This window comes from Pocillopora damicornis, chromosome 14 (assembly GCF_964200805.1).
Source record: "Pocillopora damicornis chromosome 14, jaPocDami1.2, whole genome shotgun sequence".
Taxonomy (NCBI): Eukaryota; Metazoa; Cnidaria; class Anthozoa; order Scleractinia; family Pocilloporidae; genus Pocillopora; species Pocillopora damicornis.
Window position 1 is genome coordinate 853554 of NC_142683.1, and position 21104 is coordinate 874657.

At 39.3% G+C, this 21104-nt stretch overlaps 1 protein-coding gene across 3 annotated transcripts; it reads left to right on the plus strand.

Annotated features, from left to right (window-relative positions):
• Positions 1 to 73: 73 nt before the first annotated feature.
• On the plus strand, positions 74 to 20324 carry LOC149033895 (uncharacterized). 3 transcript variants are annotated; one of them, XM_089194143.1, is made up of 7 exons: positions 3215 to 3354; positions 4908 to 5022; positions 6112 to 6264; positions 6922 to 7194; positions 8184 to 8210; positions 12339 to 12363; positions 12856 to 13079. In XM_089194143.1, exons 2-7 carry the CDS (start codon positions 4908 to 4910, stop codon positions 12872 to 12874), a joined length of 612 nt encoding a protein of 203 aa, XP_089050269.1. In that variant the 5' UTR covers positions 3215 to 3354; the 3' UTR covers positions 12875 to 13079. The 3 variants fall into 3 exon arrangements, with proteins under 3 accessions (XP_089050267.1, XP_089050268.1, XP_089050269.1); XM_089194141.1 differs by lacking the exons at positions 3215 to 3354; positions 4908 to 5022; positions 6112 to 6264; ... (2 more) ...; positions 12339 to 12363; positions 12856 to 13079 and adding exons at positions 74 to 258; positions 16240 to 16378; positions 16996 to 17274; ... (1 more) ...; positions 18815 to 18866; positions 19355 to 20324; XM_089194142.1 differs by lacking the exons at positions 4908 to 5022; positions 6112 to 6264; positions 6922 to 7194; ... (1 more) ...; positions 12339 to 12363; positions 12856 to 13079 and adding exons at positions 16240 to 16378; positions 16996 to 17274; positions 17613 to 17891; positions 18815 to 18866; positions 19355 to 20324 and having other exon boundaries at positions 3184 to 3354.
• Positions 20325 to 21104: the final 780 nt, after the last annotated feature.

Below are 21104 nucleotides of genomic sequence, written 5' to 3' on the forward strand. Positions count from 1 at the left end.
TCTACAAAGAATGCGTTTACTAAGATCTGAGCAATTTCTGGAAATCGTTCTGGAAATATTCAAGCCCTGGGGCTAGGGTTGGATTGGTTTGAAATGTCTGTTTTATGTTTCCTTAGCGACAAAAAGGCTAACAGTTATAAGCCCGATTTTCAGTTTCAAGTTATTTTACCCAATAGGGAAGGCTTTCTTGATCTCGGCGACACTTACTATAGATATTTGATCGCAAAACCGTTTGTATCAGTGGAGATCAGTTGCAAGGTATGGATCATCATTTGAACTCTTTGTTTCTATCGTTCATTTAGTGTTTTATGATGAAAAGAAGTTCGCATTCAGAATGTCAATTTCGTCGCTTCAAAAGCATAGAGAATTAACTGGCCATCCGTTTTAATAATTTCTCAACGACTAACCAGTCCTCTTTATTTCATTTTGCGGCTTAGTAATTTTTAACACTTATTCGGTGCTCATTTTCTCGCACTAAAACGAGGAACTTTCCAATCTTGAATCATAATTGCAAGGTATGATCATCATTTTAATTCTTTGTTTCTATTATTCATTTTGTGTTTACGGTTGAAAGGATGTTCGCATTCAGAAGGTCGAATTTCGTCGCTTCGAAAGCAGTGAGAATGAACTCACCATCCGTTTTAATAATTTCTCAACGACTCACCAGTCTTCTTCACTTGATTTTGCGGCTTAGTAATTTTTAACACCTATTCGGTGTGCATTTTCTCGCACTAAAACGAGAACTTTCTAATCTTGAATCCTACAGTCTTAACAAAAGTAAACACTTTAGGGACCGGTCATTATTTATCGCCTGGGGGGGGTCGGAGTATTTTTGTTGTCACATCGGAGCATTTACCTGATCCCCCCGTAGAGTATCTAGTTTTTTAGAGATCCCCCCTTATCGGTAGTGGAAAGTTTCATGATCCCCCCCCCCCTTTTCTCCCAGCCACCGCCAAATAACTTTTTGAATATGCAAGTGATATTTTAATAGTGGTACTTACGTCTCATGGACCTTGAACCACAACGGTAAATATTTGCTCGTCAGATACGAACTGAATTGTCGAGGAAGTGCCAATCTCAGGCTGTTCATCCAAATCCACGAAAACATAGTCATCGTCGCTCCGCCTCTCCACTTTCGGATTCTTCATCCTCGGATTCCACGTCATCTTCATCACTCGACAGTTCTTCTGTTATCACAGTCTCTTTATTCTGTCGGTAATAGTGACATCGAATGGCCTTCACTTTGTCAAGTTTCCGACCCACAGTCGTCAAACCATGCTTGTTGAGATACAGGTCTAGTTCTCTTACCCGCAACTTTTCAACTTTGCCACCCTCGATGAGGTTATCCCATTGAAAGTCCTTGTACGTTCGTTCGGCCTCTTGCCTTCTTCGCTCCTGAGCTGCTCTTGTTCTGATGTCCTTTCGGATCTCAATATCCTTCAAATGATTAACATATGCAATGACGTGCTTCTCTTCCACATTATATTTTGAGCAGAAGCTCTTCATGGTATCCTGATCGTTTCTGATACTGTCAGAATGTTCCTCGTACAGATCTTTAATACATTTTCTTGGAAGGTAATCATCTGGTGTCCTTTTCCTTTTTTTTTGGTCTGATCCCCCCCATTATGCTTGTCAATTACGGCTGATCCCCCCTAAAGGTCTTCAAAAAACCATGTGATCCCCCCCTAAATACTCCGACCCCCCCCAGGCGATAAATAATGACCGGTCCCTTAAGTAAAACATCTGTGAGGCTAAGCAACTCACGTAATTTCCTTTGGAACAAATTTGATAGAAATAATCACTGATTTTAGGTTTATTTAAGCCTATTTTCATCCCCGAATGCTGATATCAGTTGCAGACCAGATATCAAGATCCATTCTAAATCATGATATAATTTGTTACGATTCAACAGATAGAGTAAGTAGCTAGTCAGAAACGGTCAACGCATCGAGCTATTGGCGAAAATCTTACAGGGAAATAAGTTATGGTTTTTCCACAGGTCGCTGTAGTAACAATAAGCTACGTTTTGCCGGCAAAGTTTTATGACCGGTCGCTGTAGTGACAACTTAAGCTCTGTAGTCTTGTGAAGAACAGCTCCCCTCCACCGACAGTCGGCCAACTGAAAGTTGGCCGACACTAAACCGACAGGCCACCGACAGGTAACCAACAGGTTAGCGACAGGCGGTGAAATAACTTTACTAGTGCATTTTTGCACTCAAAAATCGATGTAAAACTTACTATAAATGCTTAAAATTTTTCAAAATGCCACTAAAACCTTAAGGCACACGAACATTCCCTGTGCATTAAACGAAAGTGTGTTAATATTCTCCATCGAAAAGTGCAGTTAAGAATCGCCCTATACTGCAATGCGATCCTAATTTTTGTTATGTTGGTACGTTCTATAATATATGTTGGTGTCATAACTTTTATTGCATTTGGTGGCTCCAAAAGGAACCTTTTTTTTTAAGCGGGCTCAGTTAGGCGGGTAGAATTCTGCTATGTCCGCTAGCATCTTCCCGAAGTATTCACCCGGCTAGACTTTTCGCCAGTTGAACTCATCAAGATAGGGCGGAAGTTTGCCTTGGGAGGTTCCGATCATCGCCATCAACTTTCTCTTCACCTGACTCCAGACTCCCTCGATAGATAGGTTCTACTTACCAAAGAAACATGACTGTAAAACCCGGAGTGTGTCAATTTATCATTAAAGAGCTAATGTGAAGAGGAAGAATTTAGGGAATCCTTGCTTCAGCTATGAGCATTCGCCTTCTCCGAATTTAAGAAGAGCATCGGTAGAGAACCCATTTGTAGAGCACCCAAAAGAAAATAGAGACAATTAAAAATCACAAAACTGTTCATAAAATGCAACTTAAAAATAAGTTAGAGTACTATCGCTTCTTCCGCCTTTCTCCCCATGAAAACAGAAGCCTGGTATTTTACCGATTGAAATGTTCTGGAGGTGAGGTGGCAAGCCGGTCAGGTGGGATACAACGAAGGTCGCCCCAACCCCCTCTCTTCCGCAAAGAATGCGTTTACCGAGATCTGAAATCCTCTCAACACCGGCTAAAACAGAAAAGTTCGAAAAAAAAGGCCTGGATATCGTTCGCCCATGAACTCACTGGAGCAAGTAATTCCTCTCTGAAATCGTTCTGTAAATATTCAAGCCCTGGGGCTAGAGTTGGATTTGTTTGAAATTTCTGATTCTCGTTTCCTTAGCAACAAAAAGGCTAACAGTTATAAGACCGAGTTTCAGTTTAGGTTATTTTACTCAACAGGGAAGGCTTTCTTGATCTCGGCGACATTTACTATAGCTAATTGAGCACAAAACCGTTTACATCAGTGGAGATCAGATGCAAGGTATGGATCGTCATTTTAACTCTTTGTTTCTATTGTTCATTTAGTGTTTATGGTTAAACGATGTTCGTATTCAGAAGGTCGAATTTCGTCTCTTCGACGTCAGAGAGAATGAACTGGCCATCCGTTTTAATACTTAATTTCTCAACGACTCACCAGTCTTCTTCATTTGATTTTGCGGCCTAGTAATTTTTAACACCCGTTCGGTGCACATTTTCTCGCGCTAAAACGAGCACCTTTCCAATCTTGAATCATACAGTCTTAACAAAAGTAAACACTTTCAGCGAAACATCTTAACTGTGAGGCTAAACAATTTACTAAATTTCCTTTGAAGTTTGATAAAATTTGATAAAATTAATCATTGATTTGAGGTTTACCTAAGCCTATTTTTATCTCCGAATGCTGATATCAGTTGCAGACTAGATATCAAGATCTAGTCTAAATTATGGTGTTGTTACGATTCAACAGATAGAGGAAATAGGGAGTGAAAGAGAGCAACAACGGCGATAGAAACAAGAACGTAGCGAAACTTAAGATCTAATGAGCAAAACAAAAGCAAAACACGTGGGTTTAAAAACTTTGTACATTTCTTAGCTGTCCCATACGGAACAAAAACGTAACATCACAAACTTTTACACTCTCTTGGCAAGAAACTTCGACAGCAATTAAGTCAAGGTTTCCATTGAATTCAACATTACACTCACATGTTATGCAGAAGTGAAGATGTCGTACCGTCAGAAACGGTTAACGCATCGAGCTATCGGCGAAAATCTTACAGGGAAATAAGTTACGTTTTTCCACAGGTCGCTGTAGTAACAACTTACTCTCTCTAATATTGTAAATACCGCAGACTGAGAGTGTATTTGTTCCTTAACCAGCCTCCTACAGAGCGCATTTTCAATAAAGATGTTCGCTTTTGAACTCAATTTTAATGGCGACTGATAAGGGCAATCCATCTCATTCTTGGCACGCATTGTGATTCTGGAATATAAAAGAGGTTTTTCAAGTTGGCTGTTTTCAAGTTCAGACCCAATACTCTGTTTACTTGAAAACTAACTCCATTTCCGGGTAATTATGGTCCTGGGCCCAGTTGTATAAGAGTGGATAACGCTATCCAACGGATAAATCGCTATCCGGCGGATAACTGATAGCTAGACATATATCGTTATCCACCGGATAGAGTTTTATATAATGGATAGCGTTATCCAACCTTCGAACAACCAGGGCCTGCTCTTTCTCATGAACAGACCGAGTCGCTGTCTGTAGCTCGAGGCGGTGGACATATACCGCCACGCGAGAATAAATTTACCGCTTCCCTTCCCACGTTATTAAAATTACGCCAAAGAGACATTCTAAAGCCAGCAAAACAAAACCTTGGTGGGCGTCAGTCAAACTAAGGTATTCATGTAAAGAGTGGATTGATCCAAAGACATAGCTTACAACTTCTTAACCAAATCTATTAGAAAACATTCGCCTCTTGTTCGCTATATTGAATTTTTCTCTCTGTGTTTGTTATCATGAGTTAATTGCAATACTATTCGCTTTCGCTTTGACAGATGACTTCCCCTCACCGCCTAAAGTTAGTATTACTTTTGATATGTTGTATGCAACATGCACTTGCTTCAAACTCAGCAAGTACCCCAAGTGCCAATGTGTCTACCATAAGTAATGGTAAGAGACAGTTTTGTATTCTTAAAAACTAAGAACAACAGAATGAAAATTTAACAGTATGGGGAAAGGTTGGAATTTGGGTTTCTAGGGACATGTCCCTCAAGAAACTTTGTTTAATTTTCAATTCTTCTCTCTCTTGCTTTCTTTCTTTTTTCTCGTTTTCTATTTTACATAATTTCTTTTTTTATTTCTGTGTGAAATTGTCGGGATAAGTACCTTTTTTTTTATAAAAACCGTGTTCGCGCGTTGTGCTGAATCATTATTTCATAGCTGTTCATAACTAATTAAAGAATGAACTGCACGAGGAGGCCCAGTATGGCGAATAGACGGCCCCAGTCTCTCACCGGATTTTTGCTGATAGCAGTGACTGGTTACTAAGGATAAAATATTATGAATTTTTAAATCGTATTTGTCGACGCGGACGAATTAAAAATTTTAGGAATGAAACGACAAAAGAAATCAAACCGAAGACGTAAATCTGAAACAAAAAGGGAAAAGATGAGGATTATATAATTGAAACGCTAAATTGCCTGATAAGACGTATGGCTTTGTTGAAGTGAAACAGAATTTCACGTACCATGAAAAAGAACACTGGAAACGTGTAAATCTATGTGATGACGTTTCCCAGCTTCCTCTGAATTGTTCTTGTTCAACTATAAAAAAAAATGTTGCAAATCATTCATTTTACAACTAGGAGATATTACAGTGTAATAAAACCGACAGAAAAAATACTCTACTTAAATGGAGTGATTTTGGATTGAGTGTTTTAAACCCAAAACCAAAGTTATCACAGAGGGTCAATCAGAAGAAAGGAGAAATACCTTCAGAGCCAGTAAGATTCAAAGTAAAAACAAGCAAACTGCCTAAAGTGCGAGCCAAAGCGTGCGACAAAGTCGTGATTGGCTTTAGTTTTCGATCGATGTGATTAGTTGAGAGAGTAGCCGCGAGTGTTTTGGACCAATCACAGAACGAAGTAAAGCAAACCATCGCTTTTTCGGATTACTTTCGCCATTGGATTGATAATTGTTCTATCTTATGAAATAAACTAATTGATTCAATTTTACTATTTTGTGGGGACGTACACCACAGGAGCTTCAATGACGGCGACAAAAAAAGCTTCCGCTACAGCCACAGTAGTGCCAACCTCAACAATCCACGATACAACCACATCATCAAGTGCTGATGTGAATACTGCAAGTGCCCCTGTCATAACATCATCATCCGTGTCCACCATACGTAATGGTAAGAGACATTTTTGTGTTCTTAAAACTAAGGACAACAGAATAAAAGTTTAACAGTATGGGGAAAGCTTGAAATTTGGGTTCTGGGGACATGTCCCTCAAGAAACTTTGTTTAATTTTTCTCTCTCTTTCTCTTTCTTTTTTTCCACGCTTTCTATTTTATATAATTTCATTTTTTATTTCTGTGTGAAATTGTCGGCATAATTACCTTTTTTTTATAAAACCGTAATCGCGCGTTTCATTGAATCATTATTTCATAGCTGTTTATACATTAATTAAAGAATGAACTGCGTTTCACTGAATAATTATTTCATAGCTGTCTATACTTTAATTGAAAATTAACCGCATTAGCTGACCCAGTTTGGAATATAGAGGGCCCCAGTCTCTCACGGAATTTGTGCTGACAGCAATGACAGGTTACCAAGGGTAAAAATATGATGAATTCTTAAATCGTATTTGTCGACGCGGACGAATTTGAATTTTAGGGGTGAACCGAAAATAGAAATAAAACCAAAGAGGTAAGTCTGAAACAAAAAGGAAAAAGAAAAGGATTAATAGCAATGGAGCAGATTAACACGAATTGCAAACTTGGAACTGTGAAGTAGCTGCAGTGATTAACTATACTCTGTATATTCACTTGGCAGTTATATATTTTCAGCGTCTATCAGCATAGAGTACTCGTCACCAGATTGCACATCTTGCAGCAATGGAGGAACCATCACAGTGACCATGTCATGTAGCATCAAGATGCCACCTAACAAAGACAAGGAATGTGACAAGGCCGAGTTCAATAAAACCAGCTGTGGTTACGTTACTATGGTCGATAAAGTGTACTGGTGTGCTGACGTGAAAAAGAATTTCACGTACTATGAGAAGAAACACATAAAACCTGTAAAACAATGTGATGACGTTTGTCCAGCTTCCGGCTCAGGTTAGTCTCGTTTAACTCTAACAAAAATAGTTTTAAATCATTCATTTCATAACTGGGAGATGCTACGGCATAATTAAACCGACAGGAAAAATACCCTACTTAAATGGAGTGGTTCTGGATTTAGTGTTGTAAAACCAAAACCAAAGTTATTACAAAGGCCAATCAGAAGAAAGGAGAAATACCTTTCAGAGCCAGTAAGATTCAGAGTAAGACAAGCAAACTACCTAAGCGCGGGACAACGCGTGCGACGAAGTCGTGATTGGCTCCAGTTTTGGATCGATGTGATTGGTTGAGAGAGTGGCCGCGATTTTTCCGGACCAATAACAGAACGAAGTAAAGCAAACCCAACGCAATCTCGGATCACTCACGAAATTCAATTGAAAATTGCTCTATCTTGTGAAACAAACTAATTTATTTAGTTTTACTATTTCAAGGGGACAACTCCTAAACAACTCAATCTGCCATTAACTAAACTTAAGTCCACTACTAAATCAACCTTCAGTCACCACGGATACAAACTCACATCAAACCGAATGCTATCGTAAAATCTCTTCTGAAACTCTCGACTATAGGCATACCTCCACTGCAAACCACAATAGCTCCTGGTAGCTTCTTCAAAAAGTCGTTCTTTGCCGACACAAACAACTTCTTTACTCGGTGGCCGGTCTATTTCACATTTATAAGGCATTCTAAAAGGTACCGGTGATTTCAAAATTCCTTTCCTTGTAACCGATACAAAAAAAATAATTTTGAAGTTTCCGGTAAATTATGATTGTATTATATTGCTTGATAGAATGTTCTAGAAAGTTCGCGAGAGTTACATCAACATTCGACAAAAACCACATTACAGGACGAACAAGCGAATATCAACTGATATTCTCTTGAGGACGAACCAGTTCGAGAAATTTGCATGCGATCTGTATCTAAAGTTACTCTCCACCACAGAGATCCTTGAATTTAAATCCAATTTGTCTTGTTCTTTTCTGTAGTGATGTCCGCTCACCTCGTGTTCATTTTTAACTCGTGAATTGCGCGCATGCGCAAGAGCGAGTTATAGGTACGATGTGGGGAATAGCATTCGCTCGCTCGCTCGCTCGCTCGCTCGCTCGCTCGATTGGTCGATTCCTGTAAACTTTTTTTAGATTTTAGGCTTTTGAGTACATTTGATAGTTTTTGGCGAGCAATAAACAGACGAAATGGCGACCTTTGTTGCTAAGAATAGTGGTGGGGTGAAAAAGAAGCCAATGATAATCTTAAAAGAGTTTTTTTTTCGTTTTAGTTTCAACAAGCGGCGCCAGCGACTGGCAAGCATTCAAGGATTCACACTGAAATAACAACAACCTTCGGTTTTCATAAAATTGTAATTTACAATCCTTGAACTTGAAAACAATCCGAAGATTCATTGAAAATATCACTTACTGCGAAGCGCTCGGAGTTTACAGATGTTCAAAAGCTTTTTCTGTTATAGCGTGAGATTGAGGACAAAATTGATCATTACGTTTCGTCGCATGTGTTTTTCCTGTGTGAAGCAACAAAAGATGCCGGCGACTGACTAAATAACAAGTTAACACGAAAATCAAATAACACTTAGACAAACAATTTTAGCTACCGATTTTCAGTGAATTTTTAAAGAACAAATTTCTTGTAAGTTTCAAGACAATTTGAAGATTCAACATACATACAACGTACTAAAATGCGAAAATTACACACCACAAAATTGATAAATAGGCCTGAAATGAAATTCTATCTTGTTATTGATTATACGTTGCCTAGCACGTGACTTAAATCTACCCAGGCGGAGATCTAAAATGACGGATAGCACACTCCGACATCCGTCAGAAGGAGGTCATCTCGGGTAGATTTCCGATTACGAAATCCGAGCTCGCCCGATGTTGTCTTCGTGATGAAGGCCCTATTTAGCATATTAGACCCGCAAAACAGAGTAGAAACGAACACGTGCTTCGTTTTCGCTCATGACTTCGTATTAGCCTTAAGATATTTGCATTTTTTTTCCGTTGCTTACCTATATTACAGACACCAATAAATTTTTGCGATGCCTCCTTTTCACGGATGGCCGATTACAACTACAACATAGTAACACCTCCACGAAATCTATCAAAAGGAGGATGTTACAACACCAGAGGTCATCTCGGGTAGATATCTTATGACGAAATCCGAGCTCGCCCGATGTTTTCATGAAGGCCCTATTTCGCATTTTAGAGCCGCAAATTAGAGTAGAAAGGAACACTTACTTCGTTTTCGCTCATGACTTTGTATTAGCGTTAAGATATTTGCATTTTTTTCCGTTGCTAACCTATATGACAGATTCCACAAAATACATTTGACGCCTACTTTTCACGGATGGCCGATCACAACTACAACGTAATGACATCTTCACGAAATCTGTCAAAAGGAGATTTTAAAACACCGGAAATTTTCTGGATTTCTGATGAAATAAATTTAACGCAGTTACGATATATTGTTATTTCTAATATGGTAATTGATAAAAAAAATTGTACATTACCTCGATTGGACGGAGATTAAGTTTGAATATAATAAAGCAGGCGATATTACTTTTGTCGACAAGGATAATCCGTGATTTGTCTCACCTATTATATTTTCTCTATCTGCGTTGTGCCATGATCATCATTGAAAATATTCTACGATAATATTTTTTACAATATTTAGATGAGGATTTTCAATTCTAAACGCAAGAGCGTACTTAGGGAAAGATCTATAAGAAACAGTTTCTCATGAATACATTTGAAAAATTCTTTTAGCTGACTTCTACATAGATAAAAAATTACTACACATATATATTTCACTTCGACGATTATCTTAATAAACAATTAATGGGAAGTTCTGAGAATCAGTTTTTAATACTACATGTTAAATTAATGGTTATTTTTCTCTTCCTGCTTAAGGGCTCTTTCGCAGTTTGGACAACGCCAGTTTGCACTTGAATCTTCCAAAATAATTGTTGAAATGCATTTCCTGTGAAAAAACTCCTTGCAGCTACAAAATTTCACACAACGAGAAGGAGACTTCGAGTCTGACTCTTCCCTCGGCATTCTACACTCGCACATTACCGAGACCTCTTGAACAAAAAGTGGCCTCCTGTCTCGACACTCGGGTACTTTAGAGAGGGGAAAGAGGTCGAATGATCCACTCTCCAGGCTCTTTAAAAGATGTTGTCTTATCAGCTTCCTGTCAAATGTCAGATTAGAAGGATTGAGGCCATGTAGTAGCGAAACCAGAAAAGCAATAGCATAAACTCCACAGTCATCGGAATTGTTCTGGTGTTGCACATTTGGTACAATGACCTTAAAACTGGTTCCTTCGTCGTATATAATTGATGCAATCTGTTTCTGCACGAGGGCTGCAATTCTTCCCGAAAACAGGCTGTCGTACAGATAAACTACAGAAGGAGTGTAGCATCCTACAGTAGATACCAACACCCAATGATGGCTGCCAGTATTCAGGATTTATGAAAATTGGCCTTTTTGAACAGAAAAATTAAAAATAGGCCCCAAAGTTGTATTTTCCAATCCTCTTGCGTGAGGGAACTGTTCCCTCAGAACAGACTGAGTGGTCGGTGAGCCAGTCTCCAGTTGAAGTGGTGCTAATGTCCTGTTCCGAGAGATGGAATTTACCGGCCTTTGAGGCGCTTCTGTGAGAGGTCTTTACAAATTCTACTTCACCATCTTTTTTATTTTGCTGGGCCAGGTTTGTGTTCGTTGTCGCGTTTACTGTAAGGATGATGCATGTGTTTGCAGTGCTGGTCGTGCTCGAGGTTGTGTTAATGGAGGAGATGGTGTTTGCGTTTGCGGTGTTGGTGATGCATGTGGTCGTGTTTGGTGTGTAAGGGGTGCTTGCCTTTACAGTTTGATTGGCGTTTGAATTTTTTTATGGGTTTATGTTTATTTGAGCCTCAGCGCTTGAGTTGGCATTCTTGATGTGTGCGAGTTTCGGCTGTTTGGCAGGCTGGCGTTCTATATCGTTTAAGCTGACGTTATACCCCCTTTTCATGTTGTTTCCTCTTTCCCCTACACGTCCAGTGAAAGGATTTTTCTTCTGAGATACTGGCAGCCTTTTATAGTCTACTTTCTTTTTTTTCATCCTGCGCGAATTCTTTTTCATAGTAGACTTCAGGAGAGACCTCACCTTTCAGACAACTTTCTCTCAAACAATGAACTCACTTCTTGACAAGTTAATTTACGTGCCATCATAGAATTGGAAATTTTGTTCAGAAAGCGAAATTATCGATTGGAATACGGCCGAACGCTGAATACGAATTGAGTGAGCAAACAGATACTTTGATATCTCGCATGATGACAAATTTCCCGCCTTTGCTAGTTTAGACCATTCAATTGTCTGGGAGTCAATCGACCGTATCATTTATCTTTCCTCTCCATTTCCGGTGTTTTAAAATCCTCCTTTTGACAGATTTCGTGGAGGTGTTACTATGTTGTAGTTGTAATCGGTCATCCGTGAAAAGGAGGCATCGCAAAAATTTTGTGGAGTCTGTAATGAAGGTAAGCAACAAAAAAAAAAGCACTATCTTACGCCTAATACGAAGTCATGAGCGAAAACGAAGCACGTGTAGGGCCTTCATCACGAAGACAACATCGGGCGAGCTCGGATTTCGTAATCGGAAATCTACCCGAGATGACCTCCTTCTGACGGATGTCGGAGTGTGCTTTCCTAAAATGACGGTGGCAGGCTTGGCTTAGTTATATCACTCAAAACTCGTTCCCGTTTGTCTCATTTGATAAAGAGGGAATCGTTAATGTTTTCATTAAGACAGTATTGCCTTGACTTTCTAATATTTACAACGAAAGACAGTAAATTTCACTTTTCACCCACATTTACTTCCAACCTTTTCTTTTGAACCAGAAACAAAAATGATAGACGTTTAAAACACATTACATCATCCACCTTGTTAAATGTAATAGCATGATCATTTCAATTGTAATGCCTTCTTGTCCCAACGTTACTTTGTTTCTTTGCTACATTAGCGAACACTGAACTACTGCTCGTACTCTAGATGACAATCAACCACAAAATTCCCTAAACCAGATAACATTAAACATAATCTCAAAAATCATGTGTCAATTCACGAGTTTGCTCACAGAGCACTTTGATCTCATCTGGTCTCGCTGTCGGCCTGTAAGTACTTATCATTTACACAAGCTTTTATTAAACCCAGCATAAGTTCTTCAATCAACGTAACAATGGAACTAAACGACATTAATAAGTCGATGTGATCTCGTAGCAAGAATTCTACCACAAGACCTTTCAATTGCTTCAGCTGTTCTTTTGTCTCCAACAGACATTTCTGTTAAAGATCAACAAACTTTATTCGTCACAATTTTAAAACTTTGAGGTGCATGAAGCTCAAGCACCTCGAAGAAAATCCAATTTTTCATAAGAATTCGTGCGAGAGAGGAAGAGAGAGGACCCTGGGAACAAGATTGAAACACGCCGCACATCTTAATGGCCATGTTAGATGACGTCCCGTCTCCTTTCCCTTAACAGATTAGTTTTTCCCCGCACTGTACCACAGGTAACCCAGCTTGGCCAGTCCCAGAGCTAAGTAGGACTGGAATATGGCATGTAATTTCAAAAAAGCACCAAATTTTTCATTTTTTTTTTTTGCAGATTATCGCAGACTCTGTGATCCACCGACCTTGAAAAAGCTGTAGTTGTCAACACGATAAATCAACTCCATTTCAGTTTTTCAGGAGTAAAGCCGTAGAAAGAGTATATTTGTTTTCAATCGAGGCTTAGCAGATACAAGCCAAGTGTTTTTGTTAGAAATGCTAATGCGGAAAGTTAAGTATTTCAGTAGCGGGAATAGACACCACTACTGACATGAATAGAAATAGCGTGTTGATAGAGATTGTGCAATCAAATCATTTTATTGATGTTTATTTATTTGAAAACTACGATGTTAAGATACTTGACTTACGATTCACGTTATCTTGAGTTCTTGATCAACTACGATCACAGAGTGTGGACAGCGGCAAAATGGGTGCGCATGCTCCGTCACTCGAGCCATTTGAGCGTTCAAGGTTACTGCTCTCCCTCTGCAAACAAAGATGATGCGGGTTTTCCTGCTGAGACAACGATCCATTTTTTGGGAGTTTTCCTTTTGAGGAGGCGATGAAAAGAAGCGCTAAAGCGATAAAAGGTGCTGTGAACATCTTAGCTATGTTACCGATGCACTACTGCGGTTACTAAATTTGCAGCTGTTACCGCAATATTTCTTTTGTTGAGTGAGGAGGTTCAAAGGAAACTTTCCTGAAAACGGCAACTTTATCTGTTTTGGTTTGGGCCTATCTCCACAAAATGCAACCAAGCAATGAGAATTTCAAAAATGCCGCTGTTTTGCCACGATGGTGTTTCTATGGAAATATTGTCGTTCCCAATCCTTTCCGCACATGAAATTTTTCGTGTGCTGCAAGCATGCGCACTCATTTTGCCACTGTGTCTTGAGTGAGTATCATGGGTTGTTTATGTGTAGTTCAGCTGCCTTTGTTTTTTAGAACAGTTTTACTTATTAAGAAACATGACTGTAAAACCCGGAGTGTGTCAATTTATCATTAAAAATGTGTGAAAAGGACGAGGTTTGGGAATCCTTACTTTAGATACCTAGTGCTACGAGCACTCGTCTTCTCCTTATTTGAGAAGAGCATTGGTAGAGCACCCAAAAGAAAATAAAGATCACAAAAATGTTTATAAGCTGCAACTTAAAAATAAGTTAGAGCACTATCGCTTCTTCCGCCTTTCTCTCCATGGAAACAGAAGCCTGGTATTTTACCGATTGAAATGTTCTGGAGATGAGGTGGCAAGCCGGTCAGGTGGGATACAACGAAGGTTGCCCCAACCCCCTCTCTTCCGCAAAGAATGTGTTTACCGGAGATCTGAAATCCTCTCAACACCGGCTAAAACAGGAAAGTTCGAAAAAAAGACCTCGGAAATCGTTCGCACACGCACTCACTGGAGCAAGTAATTCCTTTTCTGGAAATCGTTCTGTAAATATTCAAGCCCTAGGGCTAGAGTTGGATTGGTTTAAAATTTCTGATTCTCGTTTCCTTAGCAACAAAAAGGCTGACAGTTATAAGCCCGAGTTTCAGTTTCCGGTTATTTTTCCCAATAGGGAAGGCTTTCTTGATCTCGGCGACATTTACTATAACTCACTGAGCACAAAACCATTTACATCAGTGGAAATTATTTGCAAGGTATGGATCATCATTTTAACTCTTTGTTTCTATTGTTCATTTAGTGTTTATGGTTAAACGATGTTCGTATTCAGAAGGTCGAATTTCGTCGCTTCGAAGGTAAAGAGAATGAACTGGCCATCCGTTTTAATACTAAATTTCTCAACGACTCACCAGTCCTCCTTATTTGATTTTGCAGCTTGATAATTTTTAACACCTACTCGGTGCACATTTTCTCGCGCTAAAACGAGGACCTTTTCAATCTTGAATCATACAGTCTTAACTAAAGTAAACACTTTCAGCGAAACATCTTAAGTGTGATGCTAAGCAATTTACTTAATTTCCTTTGGAACAAATTTAATAAATGTAATCATTGATTTTAGGTTTATCTAAGCCTATTTTCATCCCCGAATGCTAATATCAGTTGCAGACCAGATGTCAAGATCTATTAATAAGCATGATATTGTTACGATTCAAGAGATACAGTAAATAGTCAGAAACGGTTAACGCATCGAGCTATTGGCGAAAATCTTACAGGGAAATAAGTTACGTTTTTCCACAGGTCGCTGTAATAACAATAAGCTACGTTTTTCCGGCAAAGTTTTATCACAAGTCTCAGTAGTGACAACTTAAACTCCGTACTCTTGTAAATACCGCAGGATGAGTGTATTTGTTGCTCTGTCATCTTTCCGTTATCTATGCTGCATTTCTTTTTACTTTTTACAGTTCTGTGGTACACGTTTTAATAAGTATCATCGCGTGATTTTCGAAATCTTTAAAGCTTCCTTATATATAGCGACCAGTGAGGAATATGTCTCCGGAAGCCGATTTAGAAACCAATCATTCTTTGCGCTGCGAAGTGTAAACTACGCCCGTTTCTAAAGGTCTCCTCGATTTGCTCTAAATTCTCTGTATCTGTTTCATTCAGTCTAACAAACTTTGCATTTGAAAAACGAGAGAATTACATAAGCCGCTCAGATGGCTGAATTCTGGGCTCTAACTATTTCATTTCTCTCTGTTTAAACTCGTATCTGCATGTGCCCTGATAAATACTTTCCTTTTCCAAAAATAGACAGCCCTGAGGCGCTAACAGCAGAACTTGGGAAGAAACTTGTTAAATTTCTTATGTAAATTTCCTCGCTTTGGAAACTCTCTGCCAGTGAAACTGTCAAACGCTTCTTTTCAGTGAAGGCGAAGATCTAGGAAAATGCTTTTACACTGAAATCTGCCAATCCTTGTCACTTAATTACAGCGACACTGATATTAAGAGCCAGCCAGCCTCCTACAGAGCGAATTTTCAATAAAGACGTTCGCTTTTGAACTCTATTTTAATAGCGACTGATGAGGGAAATTAATTGCACTCTTGGCACAAATTGTGATTCTGTAAGATAAAAGACGTCTTTCAAGTTGGCTTTCTGATGCAATTTCAGACCCAATATTCTGTTTACTTGAGAACGAGCTCCATTATCGGGTAATTATAGTCCTGCTCTTTCTCATAAACAGAAGACCGAGTCGCTTTGTCTGAAGCTCGAGGCGGTGGACAGATACCGCTACGCGGGAATAAATTTACTTCTTCCCTTGCCATGTAATTAAAATTACACCTAAGAGGTACTCTGAAGCCTGCAAAGCAAAACCTTGTCGGGCATCAGTCAAACTAAGGTGTTCATGTAAAAGAGTGGATTGATACAGAGACATAACCCATAACACCTTATTCACATCTGCTCGAAAATATTGGTCTCTTGTTCGCTATTTTAAATTTCTCTCTCTGTGTTTTTTTTTTATCATGAGTTAATTGCAATACCATTTGCTTCCGCTTTGACAGATGACTTACCCTCACCGCCTAAAGTTTGTATTATTTTTGATATGTTGTATGCAACATGCACTTGCTTCAAACCCAGCAAGTACCCCAAGTGCCACTGTCACAACATCACCATCATCGTCTGTGTTCACCGCACCTAATGGTAAGAGACATTTTTGTGTTCTTAAAAACTAAGGACAACAGAATAAAAATTTAACAGTATGGGGAAGGGTTGGAATTTGGGTTTCCAGGGACATGTCCCTCAAGAAACTTTGTTTAATTTTCAATTCTTCTCTCTCTTGCTTCCTTCTTTTTTCTCGTTTTCTATTTTATATAATTTCATTTTTTTCCGTGTGAAATTGTCGGGATCAGCACCTTTTTATAAAAACCGTGATCGTGCATTTCACTGAATCACTATTCCATAGCTGTTCATAAATTAATTAAAAATTAACCGCATGAGCAGGCCCAGTTTGGAGAAAAGACGGCCCCAGTATCTCACGGGATTTGTGCTGACAGCAATGACAGGTTACCAAGGGTAAAATATCACGAATTCTTAAATCGTATTTGTCGACGCGGACGAATTGAAATTTTAGGAATAAAGCTAAAATAGAAATAAAACCAAAGAGGTAAATCTGAAACAAAAAGGAAAAAGAAGTGTATTAATAGCAATGGAGAAGATTAACACGAATTGCAAACTTGGAACTGTGAAGCAGCTGCTGTGATTAACAATACTCTGTATACAGTATATAGTATATTCACCTTGTAGTTAAATATTTTCAGCGTCTTTCAGCATAGGCACCGAGTACTCGTCACCAAATTGCACATCTTGCAGCAATGGAGGAACCATCACGGTGACCAAGTCATGTAGCATCAAGATGCCACCTAACGACCATAAGAAATGTGACAAAGACGAGTTCAATAAAATCAGTTGTGGTTACGTTACTATGGTCGATAAAATGTACAGCTGTGCTGACCTGAAAAAGAATTTCACGTACTACGAGAAAAAATACTTGAAACCTGTAAAACAATGTGATGACGTTTGTCCAGCTACCGGCACAGGTTGGTCCAGTTTAACTCTAGCAAAAATTGTTTTAAATCATTCATTTTACAACTGGGAGATGCTACGGTATAATTAGACCGACAAGAAAAAATACCCTTTTAAAATGGGATGCTTTTGGATTGAGTGATGTAAAAGCAAAACCAAAGTTATTACAAAGGCCAATCAGAAGATAGGAGAAATACCTTTCACAGCCAATAAGATTCAAAGTAAAATAAAGCAAACTTCTTAAAGCGCGGGACAACGCATGCGACAAAGTCGTGATTGGCTTTTTTAGTGTGAAGAAGCTGCTGTGATTAACAATACTCTATATATTCACTTGGCAGTTATATATTTTCAGCGTCTTTCAGCATAGGCACCGAGTACTCGTCACCAGATTGCACATCTTGCAGCAATAGAGGAACCATCACAGTGACCAAGTCATGTAGCATCAAGATGTCACCTAACGAAGATAAGAAATGTGACAAGGACGAGTTCAATAAAACCCGCTGTGGTTACGTTTTTTTGGCCAATGAAGAGTATCGCTGTGCTGACGTGAAAAAGAATTTCACGTACTATGCGAAAAAACACTTGAAATCTGTAAAACAATGTGGTGACGTTTGCCCAACTTCCGGCTCAGGTTAGTCTGGTTTAACTCTAACAAAAATTGTTTCAAATCATTCATTTTATAACTGGGAGATGCTGCGGTATAATAAAACCGACTAGAAAAAATACCCTTTCAAAATGGAGTGCTTTTGGATTGAGTGTTGTAAAACCAAAACCAAAGTTATTACAAAAGCCAATCAGAAGATAGGAGAAATACCTTTCAGAGCCAATAAGATTCAAAGTAAAAACAAGCAAACTGCCTAAAGCGCAGGACAACGCATGCGTGATTGGCTTTTTTGGTTGAGAGAGTGGCCGCGATTTTTTCGGACCAATCACAGAACGAAGTAAAGCAAATCCAACGCAATCTCGGATCGCTATCGACGTTGAATTGAAAATTGCTCTATCTTACGAAACAAACTAATTTATTCAGTTTTACTATTTCAAGGGGACAACTCCTAAACAACACAGTCTACCATTAAATAAACTAAAGTCCACTACTAAATTAACCTTCAGTCACCACGGATACAAACTCACATCAAACCGACTGCTACCGTAAAATCTCTTCTGAAACTCTCGACTATAGGCATACCTCCACTGCAAACAACAGTAGCTTCTTCAAGAAGTCGTTCTTTGCTGACAAAAACAACTTCTTTACTCGGTGACCGGTCTATTTAACATTTATAAGGCATTCTAAAAGGTACCGGTGACTTCAAAATTCCTTTTCTTGTAGTAGATAAAAGAAAAGTAATTTTGAAGTTTCTGGTAAATTATGATTGTATTGTTTGATAGAATGTTCTAGAAAGTTCGCGAGAGTTACATCAACATGAGAGGGCGAACAAGCAAATTTCAACTGATATTCTCATGAGAACGAACTAGTTCAAGAATTTTCTTCTAAAGTTACTCTCCACCACAAAGATCCTTGAGTTTAAATCCAATTTGTCTTGTTCTTTTCTCCAGTGTTGTCCGCTCACCTCGTGTTCATTTTCTCATCTGGTCTCGCTGTCGGCCTGTAAGTACTTATCATTTACGTTAGCTTTTATTAAACCCAACATAAGTTCTTCAATGAACATAATAATGCAACTTACGACATTAATAAGTCGATTTGATCTCGTAACAAGAATTCTACCACAGGACCTCTCAATTGCTTCAGCTGTTCTTTTGTCTCCGACGGACATTTCTGTTAAAGATCAACGAACTTTATTCGTCACAATTTTCAACCTTTGAGGTGCATGAAGCTCAAGTACCTCGAAGAAAATCCAATTTTCCGTAAGAATTCGTGCGAGAGGGGGAAGAGAGAGGACCCTGAGAACTAGATTAAAACACGCCGTACATCTTAACGACCATGTTAGATGACGTCACGTCTCCTACCCCATAATAAATTAGTCCTTCCCCACACCGTGCCACAGATAACCCAGCTTGGCCAGTCCCACAGCTAAGTAGGACTGGAATATGGCATGTTATTTCAAATAAACGCTAAATTTTTTATTTTTTTCGCAGATTATCGCTGACTCTGTGATCCACCGACCTTGAAAAAGCTGTCGTTGCCAACACGATAAACCAACTCCATTTCAGTTTTTCAGGAATAAAGCCGAAGGAAGAGTATAATTGTATCCGATCGAGGCTTAGTAGATACAAGCAAAGTTGTTTTTTTGGTAAGAAATGCTGATGCAGAAAGTTAAGTATTTCAGTAGCGGGAATAGACACCACTACTGACATGAATAGAAATAGCGTGTTGACAGAGATTGTGTAATCAAATCATTTTACTGGTGTATATTTACTTGAAAACTACGATGTTAAGATACGTGACTTACAATTCGCGTTATCTTGAGTTCTTGATCAACTACGACCACAGAGTGACAACAACGGCAAAATGGGTGCGCATGCTCCGTTACTCGAGCCATTTGAGCGTTCAAGGTTACTGCTCTCCCTTTGCAAACAAAGATGATGCGGGTTTTCCTGCTGAGACAACGATCTAATTTTTCTGGGAGTTTTCCTTTTGAGGAGGCGATAAAAGGAAGCGCTAAAGCGATAGAAGGTGCTATAAACATCTTAGCCATGTTACCGATGCACTACTGCGGTTACTAAATTTGCAGCTGTTACCGCAATATTTCTTTTGTTGAGTGAGGAGGTTCAGAGGAAACTTTCCTGAAAACTGCAACTTTATCTGTTTTGGTTTGGGCCTATCTCCACAAAATGCAACCAAACAATGAGAATTTCAAAAATGCCGCTGTTTTGCCACGATGGTGTTTCTATGGAAATATTGTCGTTCCCAATCCTTTCCGCACATGAAATTTTTCGTGCGCTGCAAGCATGCGCACTCATTTTGCCACTGCGTCTTGAGTGAGTATCATGGGTTGTTTATGTGTAGTTCAGCTGCCTTTGTTTTTTAGAACAGTTTTACTTATTAAGAGACATGACTGTAAAACCCGAAGTGTGTCAATTTATCATTAAAAATGTGTGAAAAGGACGAGGTTTGGGAATCCTTACTTTAGCTACCTAGTGCTACGAGCACTCGTCTTCTCCGGATTTGAGAAGAGCATTGGTAGAGAACCCATTGGTAGAGAACCCATTGGTAGAGAACCCATTGGTAGAGAACCCATCGGTAGAGAACCCATCGGTAGAGAACCCATCGGTAGAGAACCCATCGGTAGAGAACCCATCGGTAGAGAACCCATCGGTAGAGAACCCATCGGTAGAGAACCCATCGGTAGAGAACCCATCGGTAGAGAACCCATCGGTAGAGAACCCATCGGTAGAGAACCCATCGGTAGAGAACCCATCGGTAGAGAACCCATTGGTAGAGAACCCATTGGTAGAGAACCCATTGGTAGAGAACCCATTGGTAGAGAACCCATTGGTAGAGAACCCATTGGTAGAGAACCCATTGGTAGAGAACCCATTGGTAGAGAACCCATTGGTAGAGAACCCATTGGTAGAGAACCCATTGGTAGAGAACCCATTGGTAGAGAACCCATTGGTAGAGAACCCATTGGTAGAGAACCCATTGGTAGAGAACCCATTGGTAGAGAACCCAAAAGAAAATAAAGATCACAAAAATGTTTATAAGCTGCAACTTAAAAATAAGTTAGAGCACTATCGCTTCTTCCGCCTTTCTCACCATGGAAACAGAAGCCGGGTATTTTACCGATTGACATGTTCTGGAGGTGAGGAGGCAAGCCGGTCAGGTGGGATACAACGAAGGTCACCCCAATCCCCTCTCTTCTACAAAGAATGCGTTTACTAAGAT

Coding starts and splice junctions, on each gene's coding strand:
- LOC149033895 (XM_089194141.1), top strand. CDS start 94: ATGTCTGTTTTATGTTTCCTTAGCGACAAAAAGGCTAACAGTTATAAG. Junction 17,275..17,612: donor TTGTCCAGCTACCGGCACAG/GTTGGTCCAGTT, acceptor ATATATTTTCAG/CGTCTTTCAGCATAGGCACC. Junction 17,892..18,814: donor TTGCCCAACTTCCGGCTCAG/GTTAGTCTGGTT, acceptor TCTTTTCTCCAG/TGTTGTCCGCTCACCTCGTG.